Source organism: Phasianus colchicus, chromosome 28 (assembly GCF_987193195.1).
Source record: "Phasianus colchicus chromosome 28, bPhaCol1.hap1.1, whole genome shotgun sequence".
NCBI classification, from domain to species: Eukaryota; Metazoa; Chordata; class Aves; order Galliformes; family Phasianidae; genus Phasianus; species Phasianus colchicus.
The window spans coordinates 1,098,104-1,114,147 of record NC_143463.1 but is presented as its reverse complement, the minus strand read 5'-3'; the positions used below and the strand labels follow the sequence as shown (position 1 = coordinate 1,114,147).

At 54.1% G+C, this 16,044-nt stretch overlaps 1 protein-coding gene across 9 annotated transcripts; it reads left to right on the top strand.

Moving 5' to 3' along the window:
- The first annotated feature begins 1,732 nt into the window (after positions 1–1,732).
- LOC149914718 (maestro heat-like repeat-containing protein family member 7) lies at positions 1,733–15,945 on the top strand. 9 transcript variants are annotated; one of them, XM_090126017.1, is made up of 19 exons: positions 7,384–8,142; positions 8,244–8,722; positions 8,884–9,000; positions 9,154–9,233; positions 9,393–9,513; positions 9,715–9,804; positions 10,010–10,102; positions 10,316–10,493; positions 10,879–10,985; positions 11,311–11,460; positions 11,633–11,787; positions 11,922–12,060; positions 12,144–12,281; positions 12,721–12,897; positions 13,249–13,404; positions 13,823–13,924; positions 14,015–14,117; positions 14,312–14,371; positions 15,271–15,944. In XM_090126017.1, exons 1-19 carry the CDS (start codon positions 7,701–7,703, stop codon positions 15,381–15,383), a joined length of 3,000 nt encoding a protein of 999 aa, XP_089982143.1. In that variant the 5' UTR covers positions 7,384–7,700; the 3' UTR covers positions 15,384–15,944. The 9 variants fall into 9 exon arrangements, with proteins under 9 accessions (XP_089982148.1, XP_089982147.1, XP_089982149.1 ...); XM_090126022.1 differs by lacking the exon at positions 7,384–8,142 and adding an exon at positions 1,733–1,859 and having other exon boundaries at positions 8,649–8,722; positions 10,010–10,493; positions 15,271–15,942; XM_090126021.1 differs by lacking the exon at positions 7,384–8,142 and adding an exon at positions 2,345–2,859 and having other exon boundaries at positions 8,649–8,722; positions 10,010–10,493; positions 15,271–15,942.
- The last annotated feature ends 99 nt before the right edge of the window (positions 15,946–16,044 follow it).

Here is a 16,044-nt window from a genome sequence, read left to right as displayed (position 1 = left end):
CATAATTCAGATTTCTGTATTAGTTCAGCAAGCGGTGTGTTACAAAAAGCAGTAGGAAGACTTGGCTGTTTGGGCTGAAGGGGTCACTCCATGGGTATCGTTGGCCATTTTTCAAGTGTAATTTTCCCACTCTGCTTTGAGTAGAAGGTGAAATATGTAGTAAATCATCTCTCTCTCTCTCTCTCCCTCTCTCTCTCTCTCTGTAAAGTGTATCTAATGAAATTATGTTTCTCAGACATACTGTTAACCATTTAACCATGTTAACCAAGTTAACCAAGCCTTTTCTAAATTCATTGTTATACAAATGGATGCAATCAGTGTAAAAGTATTTTCACAGTGCACCTTCCAACTACTGGGCAGCATTTCCCCTTCTGACCCACAGCTTCTATACCACACTCACACAGTGTTTGAGAGCTTTTTGCAGTTTTTCCCTGTATTTATTTTTGTTTCACATGGGCCAGTTTTCACATTGCCTATTCTCCTTGAGGATTTTCCTGTAGATATGGTTGCTCTGTGATCTTAAATACCCATGAAATACAATGAATGTGCTTTTTTTTTTTCTTTTGATTTTTTCTTTTATTTTTTTCTGTAAAGAATGGGCAGAAAGGCAGCTTGAATGAGGGGGAACCTCTTGCTACCTGAGCCACTGATTTCTTAACAGCTGCTGTATGGGAGACGTGTTGCCTTGTAGCCTTACGGAGAGGTGTTTTATCTTAAACCCCTCAGTGACAGCATGCAGAATTTCTCCTTGGATTTGGGGCTGTATCCTGAAAGTTTGGAAACACTTTCTTTTCTTTTTTCACATAGAGAGGTGCTCAAAGAAAGCAGTAATGTGGGAGAAGCTGAATTCAGCAGGCTAAGCGTTGGTGATTCACAGTGCTTTCTAAAAGGCTGCTTACAGTTTGAGAATAATTCCTCACTGTAAACTACAAGACGCAGACAAACTACTGTATTCCAGTTATTTTCTTTGTGTGTGTCTGTCGTCTTCAGACAGATTTCCTTCCTCTTGCTTTTGATGCTGAGCTTCGTCATAACTTTAAGTTGGTGCTCTGCAGTGGGAGGCTTTCTTCTGCTTTACTGAACCAAAAAACATTGCTGCTGCTTTTTCTCTTCATCAAAAATTTTCTCTTTTCATTTTCAGGATAATTCATATGTTCTGCTCCCATAAAATCCAGTGCCACCTTGCCCTCCTTTCCTATGTAGTCTTGCAGGTGAAACAGCTCTCAGGGATTTGGAGGATAAGCCAGCATTTGTGCTCTGCTGTCTGATATCAGGTGTGGAGCTTGAAGGAGACGTGCAGTGAACTTGTCAGGAAAAATGATTCTAAGGCTTCTCTGAAGGGAGAAGTTAATCAGTGCAGTTCATGTCAGAGCGTTTGAGACTAACTACCCATACAGAAGAACAAGGTAACAGTATTCTGGGTGAAACAGTGCAAAATGAGTTCTGAAAAACTTACACTGGGGGAGTCTGGGGGAAGGAATAACAGCATAAGCACAGGAAGGAATAGATAAGCTGATCTTTTAACTGTGTAGGTGTGGTAGTGAGGGTCTGGCGCCCGGAAGATATCGCGTTGTACGGGAAGACAGGGTCCCCCTCCCGATAGCCAATAGCGTTCAGTGCCCAGGTAATATAAGGCTGTTTTTCCCGCCAATAAACACCATTTGCCGTCCACCACATTGTTGTCAGTGAGCCGACGGACTGAGCGACCTGGGATTGGTCGCCATGCCTACGATAGGCAACAAGTGGTGCCGAAACCCGGGATTGTCGCCTGGACGGGTGAACGGCGGCCGGAGCGGCAGGACCAGGCCGGCGGGGAGGACGCTCCCGGACCAACAAGGAGGATGGAAGTCCTTGTGAAGGTCGTATCGCAGTTAGATAAGCGGTGGGGTATCGATTTTGAGCCCAAAGATTTTACTCTCGCTATTGCGAGGCTTTTGCAAATTAGGGTAATTGACCAGCCGGTGGATATTCTCCACCCCGAAGTGTGGGATAAATGCACTAAAGCGTTAACTGAGGAGACGATGTCCTCGGGCTGTGGGAGAAGCCTAGAGTCGTGGGGGAGAGTCGTGCGGGCCCTGCGCAGGGCCATGCGGGAGCGGGAGAGCTGGAGGGCGGCAGAGAGCCGTTTGTTGGCCGCCCCGGGACTGGGAGTCGGGGCGGCCACGCGGACTTTGCACCCCTCTGACAATGACGATTACATGTCCTCTCAGTCGAACCCCGACCCGCTCACGGAGGGACAAAAACGTGCTAAATCCTTCTGGGGTGGGTTAATCGAGGAGGCCAGGGCTGCCGCGGAGAAATCAGAGCCCGAGGAAGTGTGGGCTCGACCGCCCCCCTATGCGCCCCAAGATGGCGCCGAGCCAGGAGAGGGAGGGCGGGGGGAAGGCGCCCTTGGCGGGAACATCGAGGAGGTGTTAGATAAAGGCGGTGGGAGCGACCGGGAAGGTGAGGGGAGCGTGAGTGAAGGGTGGAAAGCCAATCAGAGCGGCCGTCTGAAGAAATGCCGCTGTGGGGCGAACATCCCGCTGGGCAGAGGGCGGGACGAACCAAGAGGGAGGGAGCGGCCTGCCCGCAAGGGAGGCGGGCGGGGCCGGAGCCTAACAAAAAGGTACGGGAAACCGGAAGTGGCCGCTCAGTCGGGCTCTGACTCCGGATCAGACGCTAGCTGCGATGAGTGGTCCCCCTCCCGATAGCCAATAGCGTTCAGTGCCCAGGTTATATAAGGCTGTTTTTACCGCCAATAAACGCCATTTGCCGTCCACCACATTGCTGTCAGCGAGCCGATGGACCGAGCGACCTGAGATTGGTCGCCGTGCCGTTCCCGAACCAGGTCGCCACGCCTACGATAGGCAACAGTAGGTGGGCACAATGGGGCTCTGTGGGGTCTCTGACCTTTATGCTTTCCGAACACTTCTCTCTTTGTTGCTTCAGCTGTTGTGTTGCAGTGGCTTGTTCCGAGCAATTGAGTGGCTGTGACGCCTTTGTCGCTGTGCACCTTTAGCTCACGGTCTGTGTGCATGGGCTGCTTCAGGCCCTGACAGAACCAGCAGCTGATCCTCAGCACCCTTCTGCCGTTAGATAGGCGCTAGCTGGCACTGTGTTTGTAGCAGGAACCAATAATCTCTCAGGAAGAAAACAAGCATCTGCTTCCCATGGACTGTAATGGAAAAGCCAAACAAGCTGGTCTGCAGCTCTCGTTAGTCACCAAAACTGTACTGCAGTGCGAAGCTGAGCAAACTGTGAAAGGAGATTCCCTTCATGTGCACGTTTGTCCTCGAGCAACAGGACACCGCATGTTCAGTTTAGGGTGTTTTTTATGCACCCTTGTTCATTGTAATCCTGTGCGAAGCCTTGTAGCTGCAGCCTGAGCAGGGCGTGGGTGGAAGAGGCTCCTAGAAATCCTCTTTACACCCCAGAATGTTTGAAAACCTTTTTCTTTTGTGTGTACTAAGAAGATTGTGGTGCTGTATAGAATCATAGAATCACAAGGTTGGAGACGACCTATAAGATCATCTAGTCCAACCGTCTTCACACTGCCACTGCTACCACAAGCTGCTAAACCAGATCTCGCAGCTCCTCGTCCAGACGCCTCCTGAACACTGCCAGGGACGGCGACTCCACCGCCTCCCATGGCAGGCCATTCCAGTGCCTGACCACTCTCTGAGAGAAGAAGTTCTTCCTTAAGTCTAACCTAAACCTCTTCTGGTACAACTTGCAGCCATTTCCCTGGGTCCTGTTCATTGCCTGGGAGAAGAGGCCAAACCCCTCTTCACCACAACCTCCCTTCAGGAAGTTGTAGAGTGCAGTGAGGTCTCCCCTGAGCCTCCTCTTCTCCAAACTAAACAATGCCAGCTCCCTCAGCCGCTCCTCATAAGACCTGTGCTCCAGACCCCTCACCAGCTTCGTTGCCCTTCTCTGGACACGCTCCAGGGCCTCAATGTCTTTCCTGTAGTGAGGGGCCCAAAACTGAACACAATATTCGGGGTGCGGCCTCACCAGAGCTGAGTACAGGGGATGATCACCTCCCTGCTCCTGCTGGCCACACTGTTTCTAATGCAGGCCAGGATGGTGCTGGCCCTCTTGGCCACCTGGGCACACTGTCGGCTCATGTTCAGCCGAGCATCAACCACCACCCCCAGGTCCCTTTCCTCTTCGCAGTCATCCAGCCACTCGTCCCCAAGCCTATAGCGCTGCATGGGGTTGTTGTGGCCAAAGTGCAGGACCCGGCACTTGGCCTTGCTGAACCTCATTCCATTCACCTCAGCCCAGCGATCCAGCTTATCTAAGTCCCTCTGAAGGGCCTCCCTACCCCCAGGCAGATCCACACCACCTCCCAGCTTGGTGTCATCTGCAAACTTACTGAGGGTACACTCAATCCCCTCGTCTAGGTCATCAGTAAAGATATTAAACAAGATAGGCCCCAGTACCGACCCCTGGGGGACACCACTTGAAACAGGTCGCCAGCTGGACTTCGCTCCATTAACCACCACCCGTTGAGCACGGCCCTCCAGCCAGTTTCTTACCCAAAGGAGTGTGTACCTGTCCAGGCCACGGGCAGCCAGTTTCCGCAGAAGAAGCCTGTGAGAGACCGTGTCAAAGGCTTTGCTGAAGTCCAGGTAGACTACATCAACAGCCTTTCCCTCATCTACCAGGCTGGTCACCCAGTCATAGAAGGAGATGAGGTTGGTCAAGCACGACCTGCCTTTCATGAACCCGTGCTGGCTGGGCCTGATCCCCTGGACACCACGCACATGCCGTGCAATCTCCCCCAAGATGATTTGCTCCATTACTTTCCCCGGTACCGAGGTCAGGCTGACAGGCCTGTAGTTCCCCGGATCCTCCTTACGGCCCGTCTTGAAGATGGGAGTCACATCAGCAAGCCTCCAATCCTCTGGGACCTCTCCAGTTAACCAGGAGCGCTGACAGATGGCCGAGAGCGGCTCAGCAATCACCCCCACCTGCTCCCTCAGCACCCGAGGGTGCAGCCATCCGGTCCCATGGACTTGTGACAGTCCAGATGGAGGAGGAGTTCTCTGACTGTCTCCACCTGAATCGCTGGGGGTGCTTTCTGAGTAGCATCCCAGACTTCCAGATCAGGGCATAAAATGCCCAGAGGATAACTGGTCTGGCTAAAGGCAGATGTAAAGAAGGCATTGAGGACCTCAGCCTTCTCCTTGTCCTCAGTGGCCACATTCCCTGCTGCATCAAGTAAAGGATGAGAATTGTCCTTGGTTCTTCTTTTGCTGTTGATATATTTATAAAAGGATTTTTTATTGTCTTTTACTGCAGTGGCCAATCTGAGTTCAAGTTGGGCTTTTGCCTTCCTAACTTCCTCCCTGCATACCTTAGAACTTCCTTGTAATCTCCCCAACTAGCCTGTCCCTTCTTCCAGAGGACGTAGACTCTCTTTTTCTTCCTGAGTCTCAACAGTAGTTCCCGGCTCATCCACACTGGTCGCAACCCCTGCGGCTTGCCAACGCTCTGTGTTGTAAGCCTTGTGGCCACTTCTCTCCCTTCCTTAAGCCATTCATTCTCTTTTTTCTTTTCAAAATCTTCTCTCTAAACAAAGGAGTATCCATATTCCATACTGGATTTCATTGCCACTGTTGGGTCCAAACCCCAAGCCCTGTGCAAGCACGGGACAAAGCTTTGTTGTAAACCAGTGAGTGGAAGGTGAGATAGTGATTGCATTTTGGAATCAATGTTTTAGCTGAACAGCAAGACAAATGAGAGCTTATCATTTGTCCGACGTCTCAAATGGCCTGGGAAACAGAATTTTTAATTGCGCTTCAATGTGCTTAGCTTTAAACCACTTTAGAATAATTTAAGTGTTTTTTATACAAAATCATATTTACATGCCATTGTCATTTGTCAGCATAATGCCTTTCTTGAAATGCTAAGGTCTAGAAAGTGAATGGGACTCTTCATGTCAAAAGACTCCGTTCAAAACCACACGAGCAGCAAGTGGACACGGAGTTCAGGAAGAAAGAGTTGTATTGGACCCACGTTTTCCCGTTGGCTGTTAACAAAGCGATGATCCTTTGTAAGGTAAACGCTGCTGCGTAGCTCAGCTGCCCAGCGTTCATCACACTGAAATCGTGAGCAATAAGCTATTTTAAGCAAGGTTAGGCCAAACCGCTTTACATTTGGGCAGAACAGTAACTTCTCTGTTCAACTCTGTTCGTAATGATGTCGGTGATGCCTTGTGATTGAGTGGTGGATTTTGTTTTGCATCACCTTGTAGTTCTCTGGGCAGTGTCACTGCCTGCCTCAGCTGCTGCCAACCCATTTTCAGACGGCTTACATTTCATTTAAAAGAAGGAATTGTGAGAAAATGTACAAATTGGAAAGCAGACACAAAAGGATGGAAGCGTTACATGGAGCTCATGAAAACTACATAATGATCTAGACTTTACCATTTCAAAATGTTGTGGTTTTATTTTTGTTTTTTTTTCCTCTTAGAATATGCATGCCAAATGTCCTGTCTTTTTCAATGATTTGTAATATACATTTTAAGACTGGAAACTTTTTGTACAACACACTCAAATAAATGTTTTGCATTTTATTTGTTTAGTTTTGCTGAACCAATGCAGAGGGCTGTTGAGTCACTCTGTCCCAAGGGAGGACCTTCTGGTATCCAAGAGGCAGAGGATCACGGAGTGTCCACTCCTAAAGGGGTTCAGTGGGATCACATGGAGTGTAGCGGGTGAACAATAAATCAATGAACCCTTTCCCTTAAATTTTGTGCAGGCAGTGCTATGGGGAAAATGCTGCCCTTAGCACTGCAAAGAGCCTGCATAGCAGGAGCAGAGAAAGGCACTACAGTGGGAGCTGGATAGACTGGAGAGATGGGCCAGAGTACACCTTGAGTTTCAAGAGGGCCAAGTGTCAGGTCCTGCATTTTGGTCACAACAGCCCCAGGCAACCCTACAGGCTTGGGGAGGAGTGGCTGGAGAGCCGCCAGTCGGCTGAACATGAGCCAGCAGTGTGCCCAGGTGGCCAGGAAGGCCAATGGCATCCTGGCTTGGATGAGGAATGGTGTGGTGAGCAGGACCAGGGAAGTCATCCTGCCCCTGTAGTGGGCACTGGTGAGGCCTCACCTCGAGTGCTGGGTTCAGCTTTGGGCAGCTCAGTAGAGAAAGGACATGGAGGTGCTGGAGCAGGTCCAAAGAAGGGCAACAAGGCCTGGCGTTTTGGATACTCCTGTCTCTCTTGTTTTGTTTGATTTGGTTAATTTAGTGAATTCCTGCTCCTCCTCAGATCGCTGCCATTGTGTTTTCTCTTGGTTAAAACCATCTGCTAGCTCTCTGCCCTTCCCCCTCTCCCGGAGCGCACGCGGCCCGGGGCCGGCCGGCTCGCGGAAGCCCTCTGGAGCCCTTCCTTTTCTCTTTTTCCCGGGGCCGTGCCCCCCCGTCACGGACTTCTGTCTAGGGACAACCCCGTGACAGCCTCGCACACAGCGAGGGGGTGAGGCACGGAAAAGGCTGCGTAGAGATGTGCTTGACGCCCCTGGAGACTTCAAAGGCAAGGCTGGAGCAGGCCCGGGCATCATGGTGGAGCTGTGGTGTCTGTGTTCATTGGGGGGGAGTTGGACCAGATGGCCTTCAGAGGTCCCTTCCAACTCTAAGGGTTCTGTGATTCTGTGATTCTATGATTCCTGGGGTAGGAATGGATGCAATATTTGCTGTGATCCATCCTTTATGCAACACGGGAGCATAACCAGATGTGTTTGGTCTGCGCCCCTACAAGCTGCTGAGAGTACAGACGCAGTTCTAAAGGCCGCCCACTGTGATGCCATCAGTGACATCACAGAGGGTCAGGGCAGCCTAGGTGATCGCCCAAGGGAAAGCCAGAACAGTCGCGACAGCGACAGCGACAGGACAGGGAAGGAGCACAGGGACCTTCAAGGCATTCCTGAGCACAGCCCAGTTCTTGCCATGGCACTGCCGCCTGCTCGTAAGAGCCGTAAGAGCCGGCGAATCTGTCTCTCCTTTTCCCCTCCCTTTGCCAGACCTGGTTCCCAGTCCAATGAGATGCAGGTGGGACCCCCCCGCAGGCCAAGGTTGGCTCGGCAGGCGTGGGCTCCGGAAAGGGAGGAGAAAGAAGAAAGGGAGGAAAGAGAAAAGGAGATCATACGTCCATGTGAGTCATGGGTGGGAAGCACTGGGGACAGCGGTCCTGCTTGACTCAAAGCTGGCACCCACATCTTCTGGCACCTCCTTTCCTGAAACTTCCTTTCCCAGCATGGAGTCCAGCTCCAGCTAAAGGGGTCGTGGAACCACGGGCTCCAGGAATGGTTGGCTGTGAAGGGATCTCAAAGCCCTCACAGGCCCAGCCCCTGTTGTGGGCTGGTTGCCACTCACTGGATCAGGCGGCCCGCAGCCCCATCCAGCCTGGCCTCAAGCACCTCCAAAGATGGGGCAGCCGCAGCTTCTCTGGGCAGCCTGCGCCAGTGCCAACCTCTCCCAGACTGTTGGGACGGCTGTCGAGAGGCTGCTGGGCTGGCAGGAAGTACTCGCATTTCCCCCAGAGGTGTCAGGGAAGCAGGCAGGATGGATGGCTCCATGCCATGCGCTGGGGCCGTTCTTTCCCTCGCTCCTTGCCTTCAGCCCCTCTCTGCAGTGCTCATTCTTCTCCTCCTTGCTTAGGTGCTCGCATCTTGGAGATGTGGAGACAAAGAGCCGTTGCATGCATCTGTGATTTTCTGATGAGAAGGGACACGGTAAGAGCAGCTGTTTCCACTCACGGTGGAAACAGCCCCAGTTCTTCTCCAGGCCGCTACCCTGCAGGCACTGCATTTGCACTGCACCCCATGATGCTTGGGGTCCTGCTGGCCGTGGACCTCACCATCATGCCCCCTCTTGTTCCCTCTGTGACTACCAGGATGAGGAAGAGAAAATCAAATTCCTGAGCAGCATCTGCACGCTGTGCAAATGCAAGGACATGTCACTCAACTTGGATGCTTTCTGCCGAGAGCACCAGCTGGCAGAGAATGTCCAGGTGGGGAGACAGGCAGTGGGCTGGAGATGGGGGCATGGATGGCCTGCACCCTTTTGTGGACAAGGCTGGCATGGGGAGACCTGAGCATGGACATGGAAGTGTCTTCTGGTGGCTGCCACATCCCATCCATCCCATCCCTCTTGTGTTCTGTAGGCGCTGATCGATGAGGAGCCCAAGGAGTCTTTGTCCTCAGCGATAAAGCAGGAAGCCATGATGAGCTTTGCCAACATGAGGTAGCTGCCCAGGCCCACATCTGGCTGGCATGGCCACAGGGCACGCTCCTGGCGTCCCTGAAGCTGGCAGGGAGGCTTCCTCCTCCCCGTGGAGGTCCACGTCCTCCTTCCCAAAGCTTCGAGGCACGGTGTCCAACAGGCTTCTCTCTCCCCTTCCAGCACTGTGGAGACAGCACTGGAAGGCAAAACGGAGAGCATCCTGAATTCCTGCTTCAACAGCGTCTTCTTTTTGCCTCCGGAACTGTGCATAAAAGAAGAGGAGAAAAACCTCTACCTTGAGGTGTGTGCTGGGTGAGCCACCGGAGCTCCAGGTCCCTCTGGGCTGCTCCCTGGCTCCTTGTGCTGAGACCATAGGAGAGCCAGGCAGGGCAGGAAACCAGCTTTGCTTTTCCACCTCGTCTCCTCTCTGGGGATAGAGTTAGGATGAGGTGCCCGGTGAGGTGCCGCAGGTGCCCTTCTGCAACTCTCTGTCCTCTTGCAGACCATGACTGCCATGAACACCATACTACAAGCCTTGGTGCAGAACTGCCCCGACAGCAGAATGAGCGAGGAGCTGCACAGCATCTTTCAGGTTTGGCAGTTGCAAAGAGCGGGGCCACTAGGAGGGATGCGAATGTCCTTACTGCAGTGACACAGACCCTCCTTGCACGCGATGGTCCTGCAAAGGATCCCGCCCCTGCTGCTCTGTTCTTCCTTCCCCGTGGGGAAGATCCCAGAGCTCCTGCTGGAGCGGCAGAAGCTCCCAGGACAAGTACCAGCAGATTCTCTCTTTGCAGGCTCTGCTCCGCTTCTTCAACTCCCAGGAGATGCATGTCCGTACGAGAGCCCTGTATGGACTTTTACTGATGATCAAGAATTTTATAGCAAAAGTAAGGAGCCAGGCACCCTCCAGCCAGGCTGTCTTCCATTCTCCGTATCCCAGGGCAGCTCAGGGGTGCCTGCAGCCGGGGTGCAGCTGGGAGCTCTCAGCGGGGCTCTGCCCCAAACAAGGGTCCTTGCCGCATCTTTGCCCCCGCTTTTCCCTCTCCAGGCCCTGCTCTGCCTCCACTCAACCCCTCCTCTCTTCTCCTTCTCTCCCCCAGGACTGGCACGACACTGAAAACTCCACGCCTATCTCTGAGTCAGTCATCGAGACCTACTTCCCAATCCTGGGAGAGCTGCTGGGTCACCTCTGCCTTTTCAACTGTGGCTTCGATAGCACCAGAGCTCCAGCTTCAGAAGCGCTTCATCGCCTCCACGCATTTGTCAAACGACAAAGAAGTAAGAGAAGATGGGTTGGGCAGCATCTCTCTGCTCCCATGTCTGCTCGTTTCTCCCATTCTTATGCCTGACCATGGAGTCTGCACGTTCCCTGAGCTCCTTTACTCTTCCGAGCAGCTTCACCATTCCTAAGCTCCCTCTTGTTCCCAGCACCCATCGCCTGTAGCTGTGTAATCCCTTCCCTTCACTCTCCTCAGCATGGGTCCCATCAACCTATGTCTGCTCACCATTGGTCTCCACGCACAGCTCTCCTACACCACGGGTCCCCTTGACCGTGGGTCTCCTCAGAACTCCGTTTTCGCTTTAAAGCACCTTTCACAGATTGCTGAGTTTGATGGCAAAGACATTGTTTCCTTCTGACTCTTCTGTGTTCCCTCCCTTTTAGAAACAAGCCTGTCAGAGGAGATGGAAAACTACGTGAGTCTCCATGAGAAGCTGGAGCATATATGGTTCAGAGATGCTGACTTTCCCAATCCCAGTGATTGTGCCAAGGTAATGTCCTGCCTTGCTGAGGATCTCGTCCATAGCATCAGCAGGAAGCGTTTGTGAGCAAGGGGAGTGCAAGGGCAGCAGATCCAGCCCTCCTGGCTGTGCGCAAGGCCTTCTTACCTAATGCCCATGCCCCCACCTGCAATCCATCTCCCAGAGCCCTTTCTTGCCATCCTGCGCCACGCAGTGACAGAAGCTGATGCTGTCAGCTTTCCTACAGGCTCTGCTGCCCAGCATCTCTCTGCAGAGCTGCTCTCCCTGCTCGACCAAGAAGCGCCATTGGAATGCTCAGTGTGGCATCTCTTCCCTCCCCTGCTTCCACCCACAGGTGTTTGGAGGATACCTCAGGCCTGCTGAGAGGACAGACGTCATCCTCACAGCCATTGAAGCGATGGTTGACTCCAGCATCTATGACAAGGAGGCGGCCTGCAGTGTGATGGCCGTGGCCATGGAAGACCACGCCTTCTGGATGCCAGAGGTAAGCAACCTTTGGGCACTGCCCCATCCTTGAGCCCTTTCAGGCACTGTTCTTCCCTCCCCAGCCGAGGCCCCTTGGGCTCCTGACGCCATTCTTAGCGATGGGAAGCGCAGTGGTTTCAGCAGCACCTGTGCTAATGGTTGTGGTCTGTTCTCGCGTGTGTCCCCTTTAGAAAGCCCAGATCATAAGTTCCATCCGCAAGAACTTGAGGAGCATCACCGCAAAGGCAGCGCGGCACTGCCTGGACTCCCTGCTCCTCCTTCTGACCAGCCAGATGCCCACAGAAGAAGTCAGGAACCTGCTGAAGTCCTCTCCATCAAGCGACAGGTACTGTCCTCAGCAGCCTGGAGGGCTTTATCCAGGTGCCCTCCTGCTCGCCCAGGGCTCTCCAAGCAACGTGGGCCTGCAGTGATCTAGCTGTGGCTAAGGCAGCCCCACCTACAATGTATTTGGGCTTGTAGCAACACCCTGGACATGTGGGAGGTGATGCTCTGCATGCCGCGGACCTTGGAGAAGGTTTTGAAGGAGGTGACCAAGGGCTCACAGCTGAGCAGGCTGGTAGAAGGCGTCACAGAAGACACCTGTATCTTCTTCTTGGCTGTAAGTTAATGGATAACGCTTTGCTGCCCTTCAGGGCTGCGTGTGCCCCTGCAGGCTCTCACCTGTCCATGTCTGTGTTTCAGCTAGTGGCAAAGAATGAAGATAATGAGGACTTTTTTGGTGACCTACGCCACCTCAAGACTTTTCTGAAGCACCCAAGCGTGGAGATGAAGAGCGTGGTGCTCAGAGGGCTTGTCATACTCTCCGAGACACAGGAGAAGGTGAGTGGGCTGTTGTCAACTATAGCGGCACTGGGCTTCTTGGGCAGCGACGGGAGGAGGGTGACGGTCACGGTGGGGCCTGCTGGCTTTGAGGAGCTCTGAGGATGGGACGTCAAAGCCCAGTAGAGCCCAGCTTTTACCGTGGGCTAGCTGTCATCTACCAGAGCAGGCTGCCCCTGGCCCCATCCATCCTGGCCTTGAGCACCTCCAGGGATGGGGTACCTACTTCTCTGGGCAGCCTCACCACCCTCTGAGAAAAGGATTTCCCCACTGGGCTCGCTGAGGCCCCGTCAGTGCTCCCACGGCTGCTTCCGCTGCGATTGCTGTGTCAACTGCCAGGAAGTGAAGCAGGAGGCTGGAGCTCAGGGACCGGAGTGTTTTGCCTTTTGCCCAGGCGGTCATTCCCCGCATCAGACAAAGGAACTTGCGTTTCCTACAGGCAAGAAAAATGCGGGTCGTGCTGCCAGAGATCATGGCCACCCTGCAGGATGCCAGCGCAGACATCAAGATGAAGGCCCTGTTTGTCATTCAAAACATCATGGGCAGCGTGAAGAGGAAGGAGGCCAGCTCCATCGCTGTGCAGCACGCTGAGGAGCTCCTGCCTCTCTTTGACAATGTAAGTGAGGCTGCTGTAGAGGCAGAGCCCTCGCAGGGGCACTCTGCAGTGCCACCGCCTCTGACCCAGCTGTGTGGGCAGCACTCGCATTGGGCCCCCTCCCCTCCTCGCTCCTCCCGGGGCTCCTTCCGGGCAGAGGGACAGCTGTGGGCCCTCGGAGAGCGCCGTGCCCAGCATCTGCTCCCCGCAGTTGGCTTCCGGCCCTCCATGCCTCCTCCGCTGCCTGTGCAAGGCCAGGCCAGGCCTGGTCCCCACGCACGGTGCGGGAAGGCCTGCAGGCGCTGCGTGCCATGGAGGCGGTGTGAAGGCGGCCTGGCCTCCTTGCGCTAAAATTCTCTTTCTCCCTCCCAGGAGTGCAGTGCCGTGCGGGTGTCCTCCATCCACCTCTACAGAGACATGGTGCAGGCCGTGCTCTGGTGCCACCGGAGCAGAATGAAGGGGACGGTGCGCAGGGCCCTGGTCCCACTGCTCCTTCGGATGAGGGATGAGAACCAGGACGTGGCCCAGGTACAGTCTTCCGTCCCACCGAGGGCACGGTGACACCGTTTGGGTGCTGTGGGTGCCAGGGTGTGTGGCTGCTGCCCGAGGCCCGGAGGACAGGCCCAGCTCCCTGCTGTTCCTCACAGCGGAGCAGGCGGAGGGGTCCTGCTTCCACAGCCTGGGCTCAGAGCTCTGCTACCTGCAGCCTGGGTGTCGAAGGCCTGGGACAGAGCTAGCTGGGAGCCCAGCATTGTGCTGGGTGACCACGGAGGGGCTGCGGCTCCGTGTCTCCGTGTGGCCATCACGCCCTGCTGTCCACGTTCTGTTCCCTTCCCACAGCGTGCTGGGAAAAGGCTCCCGGCTCCCGGCCCTGCCAAGAGGAGGGCAATGCCGGGTCTCCTTCCTCGGGCCGTGGTGCCATCTCCCAGCTTCTGCTTCCCTGCAGGCCGCCAGGAAAGCCATTGTACAAATGGCCAAGCTCCGGCACTGGAACGACCTCCGGGAGCTGGCTGAGAAACAGGAGATGTGGAGGATGGCACAGTGCTTGGTAAGGAGAGCCCCATGGCCCCAGAGCAACGGGAACAGCGCAGGGAGCTGGGGAGCGTCTGCAATGCCCGTGTTCTTGTGCTCTCTCCAGCTGCAGCGGGACCAGAGCGGGGTGCAGGAATACCTGCAGCAGAGCCAGCCCTACCTGCAGGACCCTCAGGCAGCCTTGCGAGAGGAGGCTGTGAGGTTCATTGGTGAGCCACAGCTCCTTTGTCCCTCCCTTTGCAGTGGTTGGCGATCCCAGCCACTGCCCTGTGGCCCTAAGAGCCCCTTGAGTGGGTCCCAGGGCCCTGGTGCCTTGCTCAGGCCCCCCTCAGCCACTCTCGCTGCTGGGGAGCAGTGTGACTCTGCTGCTGGGAGCAGGATCTGACGGGTGCTCTGTGCCTAGGGCTTGCTGCGCGCTACTCAAGGGACCTGAGCGAGGCCAAGCTGCAGGACATCATCGCGGGTAAGTGAGAGCTGTGGTGCGTGTACTGAAGCTGGGGGCAGAGACCCCCATGCCTCGCTCTCCTCCAAGGAAATTCTTGGGGCAGAGGGACGATACAGAACCACAGATTCTAGAAAGGCTGACTTTCAAGCAAGCTTAAGGGTCTCAGAATCAGGGAATCCCAGAGAGGTGGGATTGGAAGGGACCTGAAAGGTCATGCAGCCATGAGATCCCAGAATAATTCAGTGGAAAGGGAGCTCAAAGATCATACGACCATGAAATCCCAGAGCGGTAGAATGGTTAGATTGGAAAGAACGTTCAAGGCCATCGTGTTCCAACCCCCTACTGGATGCCCCTGGACGCCCCGCACTGGATCAGGCTGCCAAGGGCTCCATCCACCTGGCCTTGACCACCTCAGGGGGTAGGGAACCCACATGTTTTCTGGGCTGCCTGTGCCAGGGCCTCCCTGCCCTCTGAGGAAAGAACTTTGTCCTAAGTCAGAGTCAGAGGAAAGGGCAGCAAGGCTGATAGTGTGGTGGGAGCCCAAGCTCGATGAAGAGGGAGATGATATCCTGTCATTGTCCCTCGTGTCTGTTGGAAGTAGAATGCCTGCAGAGGAAAGTCTTGGGGAGATTCCTGGAGTGTGTGAAGGAGACCCTCCTTTGCAGGATGTGAGAGAGGCAAGGAGGGAATGCGTCCGCCTGCAAACAGGGAAGGACGTGTGGGTTATGTGATGCTAATGATCTTCTCCAATTGAGATGATTTGGTGATTCTATTGCATTTGGGTCTTTCCTGATCGGCCGCTCCGTTTGTCCTACCCAGCCTGGGACAGAGAGAGGTGTGGCATTGGCACGGTCTGCGGAGTTTGCCTGCGATCTCTGCAGATTGCTTCATCCCTGCTCTGTTTCTTCCTGTTGCAGCCCTCTCGCCTTTGGCCAGTGACGCGGAGAGCTCGGTCCAAAGCTTGGCAGTGCAGACCACATTGATCCTCAGAGCAACCATGAGGACAGCGACATCAAGACGGAGCCTGTGAGCGCTGTGCTGTCTGTTCCACTGAGCTGCAGCACTCCTGTGACAGCTCTGTCCCTCGGAGGAGCACAGCAAACCCAGTGCCCTGCTGCCCTTCACACCGGGTCGTCGCTGCCCGTGCTCAGCAGGTGCCGCCATTCCTGGCCTCTGCTCCTGGCGGCGGGGCAGCGCATCCCTCTGCACCCCCGAGGCCACGGCTGTGCAAGCTGTTGGCTTGGCTGAGCAGCACTGAGTGAAGAGGAATTGTCTCAGGCCACATCTGTGCACATATATACGTATAATGTAACATGGAGTAATGTAATGTAATGTGTGTAATGGATAACATTATGTATACATATATGTATAAGGTATGGAAGTAACAAACCTTCTTTTTGTATATTTAATAGTATATTTTTTGTATTAAATAAAATATTTTTATATCTACAACAGAAAGTTGTGGGAGATTTGATCTTTTTTTCCTCGAACCTAACGCAGCAATTTCTGTTTTGGTGGAAATGGCTGCAATTCTAGATGAGTTCTCGTGATGCTCATCAGAGATCTGGGATCCAGTTTTACACACGGATTCTCCAAGGGGAAACCATGAGCCAACCTGGTAGCTTTCTCTAATGGCACCACCGGCTGTGCAGTTGGGCGGAGAGCAGTGGATCTTGCGTCCCTTATGTTCA